This window comes from Trichomycterus rosablanca, chromosome 12, assembly GCF_030014385.1.
Source record: "Trichomycterus rosablanca isolate fTriRos1 chromosome 12, fTriRos1.hap1, whole genome shotgun sequence".
Lineage (NCBI taxonomy): Eukaryota > Metazoa > Chordata > Actinopteri > Siluriformes > Trichomycteridae > Trichomycterus > Trichomycterus rosablanca.
Genome location: NC_085999.1, coordinates 21,609,756 through 21,626,255, shown reverse-complemented (window position 1 = coordinate 21,626,255; position 16,500 = coordinate 21,609,756). Strand labels below are relative to the sequence as shown.

Below are 16,500 nucleotides of genomic sequence, written 5' to 3'. Positions count from 1 at the left end.
GTAAATGTTCATGTTGCGATGACGGTGATGTAAAGTAATGTTAAAATAATTCAAAGTCCAAACATTTGAGTGGTTAACGAGAATGCTACTTTACATGTCACACAAGCTCAGTGCAAAACTCGAGCACAGAAACGGTACAAATCCGATCTATTCCCTACACACTCGCTCCCTACGCCCTATAGTGCGCTTCACTTTCTTAAAGGGCCAGACAATATATTTTATAATTCACATTACACGACAGGTGAGACGTTCTTTTTTCTTAATATAGCGCTTTTATTTAGGAAAAAATTGTTCTTACATAGGCAGGAAAATCTATGGCAGACAAGAGTCAGAACAGCGGATTGGGCGTAACGTTATTATTACTGTTTGCTCCTTTTTCTCAACACTTGTGCTCAATTTACACTGAAGATATATTTAGTAAATAAGTACATGTCCGCGCTTGTGTTCATTTCCGGTTGAACTGATAAAAAATTTTGATTTTGAAAAATTAAAAGACTAGCCGTTTTTCAGTTTCTGCTTGTTAGCTCACAGCTAACGCTAGCCAGTGTAGCTCTTCACTCGTCTCTCTGTGTTATCACCAGTGAGAACCCCACAGCCAATCAGCGAGCTCCAACCGCCTACCCCTCCCACCCCTCCCTCACTGTGGATGCGCGCATGTCCTAAAGTCTCAGTTTTCAAGGTAAACAAACCTGAAGCAGAAATTCGGCGCTTCACATTTAAAAAATACCGTCACCATTTTTGAATACCGTCACCATTTTTGAATACCGCGGTATACGGTAATATCGTCATACCGCCCAACCCTAATTTGTACCTTTCCCAACTGCATGCCTGTACACAATCACATATCTGAGCAAAAGTATTCACACTTCACCCCCCCCCATACATACTTGAATACACCCTAGAAACCAAAAAACCCATTATAGCAACCACCCCACAACCCACAAGCACTCTCAATAGCAATCAATGGCAATTACATAGCTACACCTCAGCAATTAAGTTGATACCATAGCAACCACCTACAAAGACCTTAGCAAACATTTCCTTATATCCTGCTTGCAACACCTTAGAACCCACCTAGCAACACTCTAGTAATTACCTAGCCACAGCTTAGCAACCTGGGTACACTGTGGTAACTGTGTAGCAAACCCTTAGCAACCACCCAACAACATGTAAAACATTAGCAATTAAACCACTACCACAGCATCTGCCTAGCAACACCTAAGCAACCTCTTGGCATCATCTCAGTAACTGCCTAGCAACCTGTTACCATAACAACAACCTGTTACCATAACAACCATCTAGATATACCTTATACCAACAGCTAAATCAACAGCTTAAGAAAACCTTAACAACCAACAAGTTCTTGGCAAACACCTAGCAACACCTTGGCAAACACATCAACATTTGTGAAACATGCTTCTATGCTTGCACACAAAGACAATCATCTGTCTGAGCAAAAGTATTTGCACTCCTACCAAATACATGCTTGCACACACACTCACAAATCTGAGCAATTTCATACTCACCCCCACCAAAATACGTACATGCACCCACAATATCACATATTTCACCAAAAGCATTTAACCCGCCACATACTTTACCACTGCTGATCTGCAATCAAACTCGCACACCTCTCTAGTTTGATAAGTTTTTACCAATCATCACTTACACAATATATTTGAAAATTCTTAAAATTGTGACTCATAAGTTAATTAAGGTGTAATATACAGGAGTGATGCCATGTCAATTTACAAAAAAGGGACATACAACCAAATATCAAGTGTTCTGTATGGATATTTCTGACTCATCAGATTTTTAAAGAAGCAACAAAAAGCTATTTAAATTTAAAGTGACGTGCAGTGCTTACCAGACCAAGACCAAGACCAGAGAATCTTTTTATATCCTATTTAGCATACTCTACATTGGTTAGTGGATTTTCTATAGTCTTGCAATGACTCAGGAAGTGCGACACCATTCTCCATTCTGTGCACACAACTTCTGGAGCTCTTTTACAGTAACTCTTTTAAAGTGACCACTGTGGTCCTGAGATACAGAGCCCTGAAAAAAATCTCAAAAATTAAGAACATTGATATACGTACATATATATACCGATCAGCCATAACATTAAAACCACCTCCTTGTTTCTACTCACTGTCCATTTATCAGCTCCACTTACCATATAGGAGCACTTTGTAGTTCTACAATTACTGACTGTAGTCCATCTGTTTCTCTGCATGCTTTGTTATCCCCCTTTCATGGTGTTCTTCAATTGTCAGGACTCTCCCACAGAGCAGGTATTATTTAGGTGTTGGATAATTCTCAGCACTGCAGTGACAATGACATGGTGGTGGTGTGTTAGTGTGTGTTGAGCTGGTATGAGTGGATCAGACACAGCAGCGCTGCTGGAGTTTTTAAAAACCATGTCCACTCACTGTCCACTCTATTAGACACTCCTACCTAATTGGTCCACCTTGTAGATGTAAAGTCAGAGACGATCGCTCATCTATTGCTGCTGTTTGAGTTAGTCATCTTCTAGACCTTCATCAGTGGTCACAGGATGCTGCCCACGAGGTGCTGTTGGCTGGATATTTTAGGTTGGTGGACTATTCTCAGTCCAGCAGTGACAGTAAGGTGTTTAAAAACTCCATCAGCGCTGCTGTGTCTTATTCACTCATACCAGCACAACTCACACGAACACACCACCACCATGTCAGTGTCACTGCAGTGCTGAAAATGACCCACCACCCAAATAATACCTGCTCTGTAGTGGTCCTGGGAGAGTCCTGACCATTGAAGAACAGCATGAAAGGGACTACAGTCAGTAATTGTCGAACTACAAATTGCTTCTATATGATAAGTGGAGCTGATAAAATGGACAGTGAGTGTAGAAACAAGGAGGTGGTTTTAATGTTATGGTTGATCGGTGTATATATGGGCTATCACAAATTACTGCCCCTTATTTTATTAGATTAGATTAACCACTGATTTCAGTTCACATTAGCTCAACTGATACTACTGCCTTTGATAAAAGAGTAGATTAACACTGCCTGTAAGAAATCTAATAATTAATCTGATATAGGATCACTGCCACTAATTTTAGAACATGTCAACAATGCTCTGTGAGAAAATATAAGCACTACCTGTAATCTGATCAGCATGGTCTTTTAATTTAAATCAGTCTTTCAATGTTTGGTTCTTTGTTGGGTTTGGAGCTCAGCTGAAGATTTCCTGTCACATGTGCTATGAAGCACCTGAGGAGATGGATGCCTGAATAGTGCACAGAACTGAAGCACAAAAAAAACAGAAAACAGAGAGAGACAGAGAGATTTATACAATTAAATTTATACCCAATTCACTCCAAAATCCAGCACATTTAATTACCGGGCTTTATGCTGATAGAATGTTTCACTGTTAGCAGTTATTTATCTAATCCAGTTTAGAACCAAGGTGACAATTAGAATGTTTGCTTAGACAGAGAGTGGTCCAAACTACCAGTCAGGAAGTGTTAAAACCTCAAGTAGCTACAGAAAGCTCTTTATTGCAGCTGTGTCACAAACCATTAATTAATTTATTTTTTGAAAAAGTACATTATGTTAGATTTTTTTAGATGTTTACATGTTCTATTTACAAACCCCTTTTCCAGAAAGGTTTGGACACATTTTCTAAAAATGCAATAAATGCAGATTTTAGTGATCTGTCAATTCACTTCAACCTTTTTTTAACAGAAAAAAAGTACACAGAAAATTTTTTTTCAATGTTTTTAAGGCCAACCTTATTCTATTTGTTAAATATGAACAAATTTAGAAATTGATTACTGTAACAACTAAAAAAAAGCTGTGACAGAGGCATGTTTACCACTAGATCACATCACTTTTTCTTTTAATTATACTTTTAATCATTTGGGAATTAAGGATACCAATTATTGTAGTTCTGTGAATGGAACTTTCTTCCATTCTTGCTGTATACAAGACTTTTGCTGCTCAAAAGTCCATGGTTGCTGTTGTCTGATTCTTCTATTCATGATGCGCCATACATTTTCAGTAGAAGATATATCTAAACTGCATTATCCTGCTGAAATAGACATGGAGTTCCTGGGGGAAAAAACATCATCTTGATGCCAGCATATGCCACTCAAAGAACCAGAATAAGCCTCTGCATCAATGGTACTTTCACATACATGGAGATCACTCATGCCGTGGGCACCAACTCATGCCGTGGGCATGTCATGCACTTTTCATTGGTGACAGTCTTCACCTAAAACCAGACATGTTTTCCCTAAAAACAAACTGACCATAAACCAGACCTGGGCATTGTACGGCCCGCGGGCCACATCCGGCCCGCGAGACATCCCCAACCGGCCCGCATGAGGTCCGTGGCAATTACAATTTAGATGTAAATAAATGTACATCAAACATGCATTACAACAGGATTGATTTTGACGCTGTGTCTTTAAATATCCGCAAGTTTCGATTTACGTGTGTGCGCGAGTGTATCAGCTTCACCGTAATGCGAACAGAACTGAGTGTGACTGACGGTGGAGTTTTTAACAAGACATGAAGTCAGATGTAACGCTGGTTAAGGATCAGAATTTAGGCTCTGTTACGGTACTACACAGAAATATAAGAACATGAACGATGCAGAGCATCACACCTGAAGCTTCTCTAACTATACTGCAAAAGCAACAAGGACAGTTTTATAAAGTTTAACACATCCAGAACTGAAGCAGTCAGGACCAGCTTTGTGATTTTAAAAAGAATATCCAACAATAACAAAGGACAGAAAAACAAATGAGACTCATTAGACTCAAAACAAAATAGTGTAAAGTTTAAAAACCTGAACATTTTGTTCACATTTGTTTTTTTTGGGTTTTTTTTGCATTTGTTTGTTTAAATAGTAAAATAATGTTGATGTTTTTACTCTGCCTACTTCTAATTTTCTGATTGTAACATCTAAACATTAACAGCTTATTAGAACTGTACAATTTACTGCTTTTTATAATGAGTGGGCAGTTGTAGCCTAGTGGTTAGTGGACTAGTAATTAGAAGGTTGCTGGTTCAAGCCACACCACTGCCAGGTTGCTGCTGTTGGGCCCTTGAGCAAGGCCCTTAACCCTCAATTGCTCAGACTGTATAATGTAACTATATTGTAAATCAATTTAGATAAAGGCGTCTGCTAAATGCTGAAAATGTAATGTAAATGTAAATAAAGAGATAAAATTAATATTGAGCAGAATTTAGTTCCCCTTATTGGTCCGGCCCTCCACAACAGTCCCAGTTTCTTATGTGGCCCCTTGGAAAATTTAATTGCCCACCCCTGCCATAAACTGACCATAAACCATAAATTGCTTTTGTAGATGAATTTTAACGTTATGTTTTACACTTTAGTAACATTTATGACAGGACAGGTAGTTACAGGTTACACATGATTTATCAGTTCAATTCCAAACACCATCACAGGCATTTTTGTATTTACAATTCACCTAACTTTCATGTCTTTGGACTAGGGGAGGAAACCGGAGCTCCCAGAGGAAAACTCATGCAAACTCCACACAGAAAGGAACCAGACCGCTCCACCTGGAGCTGAAACCCAGGATCTTTTTGATGTGAGGCGACAAAGCTATCCACCAAGCAACTGTGCTGACTGCCTGCCACAGAACACATTTCCGCTGTCTTTCAATCCATCTCAGATGATAGAATTCAGGTTGCATTTACTGATGCGGCGGCAGACTCTGTTAAGTGAAAATGACGACAGTGCTTATTGTGGAACCTTTTAGAACAGTGTTACTTGTTGCCTCTGTCCCAACAAGTGTGTTGCAGGTGTCACATTCTATTGTTTTTTTATATTTACAAAATACAAAATACAATTTTGTACCAGTGATGATTTTTAAAAATTCTTTAATGATAAGATAGAAAAAATGTGTGTCACTTGCCAATGTTAAGTATGAACTCACTTTGAGCAGCATTGGTGATAATACTGACTTATCTAACAAGGTAATCCCACTAAATTCCTTTAATCCAATCTCCCAAAATGAACTAACTGCGTTGATTAAATCATCAAAGTCATCGGTCTTGTATACTCGATCCTGTTCCAGCTCGTTTACTTAAAGATTTACTCCCAGCTATTGTAGAGCCCCTGCTTACATTAATTAATGCATCCCTTAGCCTTGGGTATGTACCTAAATTGTTTAAAAGTGCTGTTATTAAACTCCTGATTAAAAAACCTAATCTTGATCCACATTTTTTATCTAATTATAGGCCAATTTCAAACCTTCCTTTTGTTTCTGTTGTTTTACCCCGAGGTGGTTCTGGTAAAAACCTGTTTAACCGCCCGAGGTTAAGGATTGAAGTCGAGACGACCGTGCAAACGATGCTGCTCCTGCCGGATGTGACGAGCCTGGAGTATTTGCACCAAGAATGACAAGAACGCACTACAGACTTCATTACCTGTTGATGCATGCTCAATAATCCAGGTACACAAATCCACAAAGTTGAATCAGTTCATCTGGACACAAGTTTGTTGTAGAGATACGTTTCATCACTCAATCAAACTTGTGTCCAGATGAACTGATTCAACTTTATGGAGACTTCATTACATTCTGAACTGAATAATAACTCTATTATTATTAATAACTCTATTATTATTTATTTACTTATTGCCAGTTCAACTTTTAGTTCATTTAATTCTGTTTGTATGATTTGTGTAAATCCTATTTATTTAAAGTATCCTCCAGGCCACCCAAGAAGGATGGGCCCTGCTGAGTCTAGTTCCCTCCTGTAATTTTCAGGGAGTTTTTCCTTGCCACAGTCGCCCTCGGCTTGCTCAACAGGGGGTTTTTGTATCTGTTGGTCCTGGATTTTGTAAAGTTGCTTTGAGACAATGTCTATTGTAAAACGTGCTATATAAATAAAGTTGACTTGATTTGACTTGACAATTAGGTTTGTCAGTAAATATAAAAAAATTTTAAATTTGTACTTTCATCAGTACAATAAAAGTTCAACCAATTTAACAAATTAGAGTTTTTTGTTTTTATTACATTTTTAGAATGTGTCCCAACTTTTATGCAAATGGGGTTTGAAGTAAAAACTTTTGTGTGGAACGTTACCAATATATTTGGCCAAGGCTATATGGGCCTGTTGTGAAACCTTGTATAATTCTAGTTTCCTGAAAACAAGTTACAATGAAAAAAAAAGGGGGAATGCAAGAGAAGTCTTTTCAATTTATCAAATGAAAAAATTGGACAGACTAAGGAACAGTAGCAGCAGCTATAACACTGGCAAAACACAAAACACTTAACATCTTCAAGGCAGGTCTTTGAATGTTTCTGAATGGCCCAACCAAGGCCCAGAATTAAATCCTATTAATATGGTGTGGATTAACTCCAGGGCACAGAGCATTGACCTCACAAATGCCCTTTTAAAAAAATGAACACATATTTTCTCAGACACACTTTAAAATCTTGTCAAAAGCCTATCCAGAAGAAGGGAAACTGTTATAGCTGCAAAGGGGAGAACAACCACATATCAGTGCCCCTGGATTTGAAATAGAACTTCCAAAAAGCGCAGTGTCAGTTGTCCACATACGTTTGGCCATTTGGTGTATATGTACACACCTCTTCGAACATTGGCTAAGCTGTACGTTAATTCTATGCACAAACACAGTGAAAATGTTTGCTATGGTTTTTTGAAAAAACAGATGTCATGTGTTCTCAGTGCCAAAGACAAAAAGGATCATCCAGACTGTTATCAGAAAAGGTGCAAAAGCCAACAAATGTCTGCGGTGCAACAATGCCCACAGCATGGGTGACCTGAATTTGAGTGAAGGTACCACTAATAAAAAGGCATATGGGATTTTAGAAAGACTGACATCAGGGAAACAACTTTTCCTGTTAAAGTCTGTGTATATTTCGGCAAGACAATAACCTTGCAGACAAGTCTGTCTGTAGTCTAGATTTGTATCCTAGTGAAAATTTATGAGACGTTATGAAGAGGAGAATCAGATAAGGACGACCATTGAGTGTTGAGCAGCTAAAGTCTTACATCAAGCAAGAATTAGTATCCTCAGTTCTCAAATGATTACAATGTGTAATTAATGGAAAGGATGGTGTAACACAGTGGTAAACATGCCTCTGTGTCAACGTTCTTGTGTGTCGCAGGCAAATTTATAGTTACAAAATACTATTAAGTTGGCCTAGAAAGCATTAGAAATTATTCCTGTGCATTTTACAAAATGGTTCAGCTTTTCTGGAAATAAGATTTGAGTTCACACTGCCAATAAAAAAAAAAATCAATATTTGTTACTTTTGACAGCTCTCAGGATTTTTTTATCCATCACTAACCAGTATGTGACCTAGTCTAGTGTACTGGAAGGTCAGGCTAAAATTCTAATTCAGTCTATAAGTACAGTAAGTCAGTTACTGTAGCCTGACAGGACCACAGTCTTTATGTGCCTTAAAAAAAGTTATTCAGTACAATAGTAATTTCCTGTTTAACCCATACGATAAAATCAATAAATCATTTACTCCAGTGTAAGTGTATAAGTGCATCACCTGATGAGGAAGGGCTGGGGAAAGCATGTGCTTGTATTATTGTTAATGAAGTCATGCAGTTGCAGCAGAAACATCAGCAGAGCACCTTTTGGGGTCTTGTCTATTTTAGTCACCACCAGCTTCAAGATATAAACAAAATAGAACAGAATCATACATACAGTACATACAATACTTTTATTAGAGTTAAACATATTTTATAGCAATTAAAATGTGGTGAGCAGTTGTATAATGCAGTTGATCCTATGAAAAGTAACAAGTAAAAGTAGGCCATAACCTGTTGCTCATTCTAATCTGGTGCAGAATAAAATAGAAACATTTACCACATAGGGAATGCCAAACTCTTCACACATTTCCACTGCAACTAAATCAAACTTTTGCAGTCCCGGACCACCATCTACCAACAAGAACGTTCTCACAAGACTGAGAAAAAGCACACAACATATTATTCATAGGATGTAACAGATCTACTCAACATTCACAAACATTTTGTTTAATCCTACTTTTTTCGCTCTTTAAGGTAGGGCTCCACCATGTCTACAAAGTCCTCTGGGGCTCTATATCCGTAGCCAGGCATGTCTACAAGAGTAAAGGCTTTTCCTACTGTGAAGAAATTCAGCTTTTTCGTGTGCCCCTAAATAACAAAAAGGACAGGTAGAAGAAACAGAAACCACAATGCAATACTGCACAAGGTTAGGCTTTTTTAAGTTTTGCTCAGTAATAAACAGAGATGGGATAGTATAACATGACCACAAATATTTTGCTTGAAGATAAATTAATATTTTTGCATGCCTACAAAGGGCTGTGCGATGCCAGGTAGGGTTGTGCGATATGACTAAAAAACTCATATCTCAATATGCTTTTGAGAAGTGGCGATATACGATATGATATAATGTAAACTTAAATTACTGTATATAGATATAATATTATAATTGTCAATATGAATACAAATACAGCCTACAAAATATAAACACTGTAATTCTGTCAGAATGTATCAGAATTACATCAATTTTATGTTTATGTTTGTAAGATTTATGAAGACCTATGAACAAAATAAGCTAAAATGTGGGCAGTGGCCTGACATTGTAGTTAATCGCGATTAATCGCATTTTTTTTTTTTTTTATAAAGGCGGTGGTTTTAATGTTATGGCTGATAGTAGTAGTACTGTAGTACATACACTAACATACACAAAAACGTATTCACAATCAACACAGTCTTGTTCCCTGGGTTCTGACAACTCATACTAGTGGCTATATTACTTGCATCTTTGCACAATATTGCATTGTTTTTGCACCTTATTCTCACCTTATTCTACCTGCTGCTATATAAACCCTACGCTGCTAACTGGATATCAGAATACGTTTTTATTAGGGCTGTCGAAGTTAACGCGATAATAATAACGCGTTCCAGTGTTGCCAGATTGGGCGGTTATGCGCCAAATTGGGCAGATTTTGGTCAGTCTGTATCATATTCTTGAAATGATAAAGTATTGCAATGGAATATCTTTGAAATTCTTCCTCATAATGTTAAGGTTGCTATATTTTGGTTTTTCACTTGTCAGGGAAAATTAAGAGAGAAAAAAGCTTATTATTATCATGCGTGTGATATACAGTATATCATTTACGTGATCTGCGTATCACGTTACCACTGTACGTCACTGAGCTGATATGATCAGGTGACCAGCGGGTAACGGCGTGTTATGTTTAAGTGTGATGCTCCAAGTTGTGGATTAAGCAATAAAGACAACACGTTCTCCACATAACTAGTGTCATTTGTATTTCTTGGTTGAGTACAAAACATAACAATGCGGGTCTTCGTGATGTAATTCTACATGGCACTCACTGCTTGTATAGGTAAATTTTTCCTGTATAGAATTTGCGTTAACGGCACTATTTTTTTTTATCGCGTTAAATTGAGATCGCGTTAATGCGTTATTATCGCGTTAACTTCGACAGCCCTACAATATACATATATGAACTTCTGAGATTAATCGCAATTAAAATTTTTAATCGTTTGATAACCCTAATATATTGACAACATTAAACAAACCAGCAGAATCTCACAATCACATTTATACTGTCCATTTCACTTCAAATAAAAGAGCATCACAAAAATCCTGAAAAAAGTTTAATATTTGATAATGCTTTGCTATCATTGCAAAAATGAAAGCGTACGGTAAAGGGCAGCACCACGACCCAGATCAACCACACAGCAGCATAAAATTCGCTGCTTACCTGAGCTTCAATTAGGAATATAATCTATTTGTGTTCCTTGGAGGCCATCTTGTATGTTTCCAGAATATATAAATCCATTTCCAACTGTGTTTGTCCTCCTAACTAATGAAAATGGTTTTAGATCATTTATTCTGCCGGCTTTCCCAGTAAAAAGCTGAAACTGGTAATTCGTGCACTAAGGTGTCACTTAAACAACAACCAATGAAGAGATTGAAATTCTGCCCAAAATCTGAATTTGGAAGCTCTGATTGGTTTATACATCCGAATCTCTTCTCTCTAAAAAGTGTCGTTTCTGACTCTTTACTCAGTGATTCAGTTTGCATGTGTGCGCGCACACGCCCACCCGCTCATGCGCGAAAGAAAGCATGCTGAACAATGTTTTTGTGCTCTGTTTTAAACATTCTTAAATGGTAACCTGTGTATTCTACGCATACTCGATATATCGAATATGGTCATTTTCAACATCGTGTAAAAAGTAATATCGAATATATCGATATTTGCGATATACCACCCAGCCCTAATGCCAGGTAAACAAATTGGAAAATAAAAACATTAAAAACCAGGTATTTAACAATATTCAACTTAACAAAAGTCTGTAATTTAACACAAAATTAAGAAAAACATGAATTTTTATGCACAACAAAAATAAATAATTCGCTGTATAGTCAAGAAATTCGGGTACATGCTATAGGAAGCTAAAATAAAAGCCAGTTATGATTTCAGGTTTTTTTATTTACTTACCGGTGTTTTGGAGACTCGCACTTCTACATCTGGAGCAAGAGAAAATAATGCCTGAATGAGAGAAGATTTGCCAACGTTGCTTCTTCCAATAAAACACACCTGCAGCACAAAGTCAAAGATAGGAGCTTAGTTGAAACAACATCTACATAAACAACTAATAGCTACAGATTATAGAGAAACACATTAGTCAAGCATCTGAATAATCTTGACCTCCCTCTCACCTCTGGCTGTAAAAGCTCAGGTACGTGATCTATGCGTACAGCAGATGTGGAGTAAATTATCTGGTGTTTGGAAGATGGAGTAAAAAGCTTCTCTGCCTGCCCAAGATCTTCCACATTTGGCTGAAAAAGTTTAAATCTGACCTTGTCCACTTGTCGTGACAGGTGCACCTCCAGTTGACTGTAAGGATACAAGAGTTGCAGTCGCTGTTTCGCTGGTAGAAGACAGGCACGGCGCAGGGAGGCAAGCTCATGGACCTGACGCACAATACCAAACCCAACAGAGCTTGATAGATGCAGTAGGGGCCGCATGGTCATCCTGCTTTGGTGAGGTTACATACGTTCATCACTCAAGCCTTTGTCTACAATAGTGTAAGCTGAGGACAGAAAAAGGATGCAAAAAATTAAGCAGCTAAAAAGTCTGTGTGCAACCAAGAAACCCCTCTTTACCGCACTACATGGGCAAATGTATGTGGATCGTATCTACTAAGATGTCTTTGTGCAGCTTAAAGAAGCTATGTGACTTCCAATATGACACTGTGAAAGGTTCCCTTCTATTCTGCTATTTAGTTTGTTGGGAGCCTCCGGGGCATAGCATAGAACTGCTTTTATAAAACAATTTTGTTCAAAAAAGGTAGTCATAACCATATATTTTACCAGGGCATTCAGGTGTCGCTACGGTACATAATACTACTTATAGGACACAGTGTTCGAATCTTCAGTGGTGCTATACAGACATGATTGGCTATGTTTAAGAAGGGGATAGCCGAGGCCCTGTGATGGATTAGTGTCCTGTCCTAGGAGTGTCATTGTGCCCAGTGATTCCAGTGAAACCTAACACACCATGAACCTGATCAAGATTAACATTAAAATTTAATACAGTAGACCCTTGAGTTACAAACGGTTTACCATACAGACATTTTAGATTACAAACAGAAATTCGTGAAACACATGACGTCACGAACAAATTGACTCCAACCGTTTCTCTCTCTCTCTATATATATATACAGTGTATCACAAAAGTGAGTACACCCCTCACATTTCTGCAAATATTTCATTATATCTTTTCATGGGACAACACTATAGACATGAAACTTGGATATAACTTAGAGTAGTCAGTGTACAGCTTGTATAGCAGTGTAGATTTACTGTCTTCTGAAAATAACTCAACACACAGCCATTAATGTCTAAATGGCTGGCAACATAAGTGAGTACACCCCACAGTGAACATGTCCAAATTTTGCCCAAAGTGTCAATATTTTGTGTGACCACCATTATTATCCAGCACTGCCTTAACCCTCCTGGGCATGGAATTCACCAGAGCTGCACAGGTTGCTACTGGAATCCTCTTCCACTCCTCCATGATGACATCACGGAGCTGGTGGATGTTAGACACCTTGAACTCCTCCACCTTCCACTTGAGGATGCGCCACAGGTGCTCAATTGGGTTTAGTCCATCACCTTTACCTTCAGCTTCCTCAGCAAGGCAGTTGCCATCTTGGAGGTTGTGTTTGGGGTCGTTATCCTGTTGGAAAACTGCCATGAGGCTCAGTTTTCGAAGGGAGGGGATCATGCTCTGTTTCAGAATGTCACAGTACATGTTGGAATTCATGTTTCCCTCAATGAACTGCAGCTCCCCAGTGCCAGCAACACTCATGCAGCCCAAGACCATGATGCTACCACCACCATGCTTGACTGTAGGCAAGATACAGTTGTCTTGGTACTTCTCACCTGGGCGCCGCCACACATGCTGGACACCATCTGAGCCAAACAAGTTTATCTTGGTCTCGTCAGACCACAGGGCATTCCAGTAATCCATGTTCTTGGACTGCTTGTTTTCAGCAAACTGTTTGCTGGCTTTCTTGTGCGTCAGCTTCCTTCTGGGATGACGACCATGCAGACCGAGTTGATGCAGTGTGCGGTGTATGGTCTGAGCACTGACAGGCTGACCTCCCACGTCTTCAACCTCTGCAGCAATGCTGGCAGCACTCATGTGTCTATTTTTTAAAGCCAACCTCTGGATATGACGCCGAACACGTGGACTCAACTTCTTTGGTCGACCCTGGCGAAGCCTGTTCCGAGTGGAACCTGTCCTGGAAAACCGCTGTATGACCTTGGCCACCATGCTGTAGCTCAGTTTCAGGGTGTTAGCAATCTTCTTATAGCCCAGGCCATCTTTGTGGAGAGCAACAATTCCATTTCTCACATCCTCAGAGAGTTCTTTGCCATGAGGTGCCATGTTGAATATCCAGTGGCCAGTATGAGAGAATTGTACCCAAAACACCAAATTTAACAGCCCTGCTCCCCATTTACACCTGGGACCTTGACACATGACACCAGGGAGGGACAACGACACATTTGGGCACAATTTGGACATGTTCACTGTGGGGTGTACTCACTTATGTTGCCAGCTATTTAGACATTGATGGCTGTGTGTTGAGTTATTTTCAGAAGACAGTAAATCTACACTGCTATACAAGCTGTACACTGACTACTCTAAGTTATATCCAAGTTTCATGTCTATAGTGTTGTCCAATGAAAAGATATAATGAAATATTTGCAGAAATGTGAGGGATGTACTCACTTCTGTGATACACTGTATATATATATATATATATACAGTGAGCAAACATTCGAACAGCGAACAGGGTTTTTCTGCTGTTTCCTTTATATGTTGTAAAATTCAATATTAAAATGTCCCCAAAGAAGGTGCAGAGGAAGAGCAGTGTTGAGAAAATGAAAAAATCACTATCTGTTGTGTTGTATAATTAGTCCTGCCAGTAGCTGTCACTGTGTATCAGACAGAGGGGACAGTGAGTGAGAGAGAAGAAGGAATTCGCTGAGTAGAGTATTCTTTCTTTCGTGCAATTACACCTACAAAATACAACGCTATTGAAATAAAGAAGGAGATAATAAAGACATATGAGAGTTATTGTTGTTTCTGGTAGATACATTAAAATGTATCTACCAGAAACAACAATAACTCTCATATGTCTTTATTATCTCCTTCTTTATTTCAATTTATAAAATAAAAATATTTATAAAAAGAAGGAAATTTATTATGATGTATGGTACAGCACACGTACTGTACTGAAATGTGGTGTGTGTTTTATGTACAGTACTAATGTGTATAGTTGTTATTATTGTTTATTACAGTAATGTCTATTCTATAATTTAGGATTTAAGGGAAAATATACTTGTATTTATAACAAAAAAGAACATTTAAGACATTAGAAGGATTAGGTAAGGGGGTGGTTTGGGAGGTCTGGCACGGATTAATTCTATTTACATTATTTCTTATGGGAAAAATAGGTTTAACTAACAAGCATTTTGACTTAAGAACAGCCCTTTGGAACCAATTAAATTCGTAAGTCAAGGGGTCTACTCTATATGTTACCAATATTATTTATTATGTAGCTGTGTTACCTTACAAATGAATAACAGAAATGTTCAAGTGAGTATTTTTATAAAGCACTAAAACAACTTGCATTGACCAAAGTGTGGTACATAACATGAAAACATATTGAACAGTGAACATGAAAACCGGCCCTCACTGTTCAAAAGCAAGTTTGTACAGGTATGTTTTAGCCCTGACTCGAAAACCAAGATTTAATGGGCTTGGCAAATAGTGGGTGGAAGACTGTTCCAGAGCATAAATCACAAATGCACATTCACTTTAAGTTTCAGATGAGCCATCGGAATGGCCACCAAATTCTGTGAGGATGATCTGAGTAGGGGTGGGGCTATTATAAAAGGTACTGTTGTTTTCATCACACAACAGATTTGGGAGCAAAGCAGGATCAAAGTTATTTTTCATATGCCCATGGTATTAAAATCAAATGTTCAGCAAGCTCACATGAATGTTAAGTTTGAGGGTTGACATGCCTTGACTGACCATGCAGTATATGAATCAACAACTTAGTTTCAGATGTAACTTTCAAAAAAGTGTTACAAAATTTAAAATCTGGGAATTTTTTCCAACAACAAAGTTAAATTGGGGCAAAAACAAAAATAAATAAATAAAATAAATAATCAGCAAAATGTATTTAGTCTATTAACGACCAAACCGCTCTTTAGTCTCTACACGAATGCACTACAGAAAAGACAATTACACTAAAACACTAATGCAAAAAAATTTTAACTAAGTAATACACTCTCTATTCGTTTAAGTCCATGTGAAATGCAACATAGCGATTTTCCCCACAAAATAACGTGTATTTAAGCTTTATCTTTCAGAAGTTGATATAAATTATTACTTACTGTCAGCGCGGAATATGAGTTTTTTCTTTAAACATATATATAGGTCTATAACAACCAAAAAACAGAGGATAGAAAGATACGTTACTACACGGAGGTGTTTCACTTAAATAAAACCTGAAGAAACAAGATTGCACTTTCGCGGTTCCATGGTTGCAACAACAGTAAACAGATATTTTCGCCTAGAGGTAATACGATCTTATCCTTATAAAGCCAGGTAAACTGCTGCACTGTAGTGTCTGTTTAGGGCCAAATAACACTGCATTTTACTCTGGACTTTAGTTTCAACTTCCCAATAACTCATATATTTCATTATGAGTGTTTGTGTAATTTGGTTTGTTCTAATTTTGTTTGCAGATTTTTCCTGTTTCTGAGTCTGTGTTGTGTTAGTGTGTGTTAGTGGTGTGTCGGTGTGTGTTAGTAGTGTATCAGTGCAGTGACTCAGGACCAGTTGGCTGAGGGGACTGGTATCTTTGCTCAGCTCTTGGTGTTTGAGGGCTTTATAAT

The 16,500-nt window shown here is 38.1% G+C and overlaps 1 protein-coding gene across 1 annotated transcript; it reads right to left on the bottom strand.

The window, feature by feature from the left end:
• Positions 1-3,146: 3,146 nt before the first annotated feature.
• On the bottom strand, positions 3,147-16,086 carry gtpbp8 (GTP binding protein 8 (putative)). Its single transcript, XM_063006628.1, has 7 exons — positions 15,997-16,086; positions 11,740-12,113; positions 11,519-11,617; positions 9,046-9,176; positions 8,866-8,965; positions 8,546-8,664; positions 3,147-3,284 (listed from the first exon to the last, which is right to left on the bottom strand). The coding sequence occupies exons 2-7, from the start codon at positions 12,052-12,054 to the stop codon at positions 3,170-3,172; spliced, it is 879 nt and encodes a 292-aa protein (XP_062862698.1). The 5' UTR covers positions 12,055-12,113; positions 15,997-16,086; the 3' UTR covers positions 3,147-3,169.
• Between the last annotated feature and the right edge of the window lie 414 nt (positions 16,087-16,500).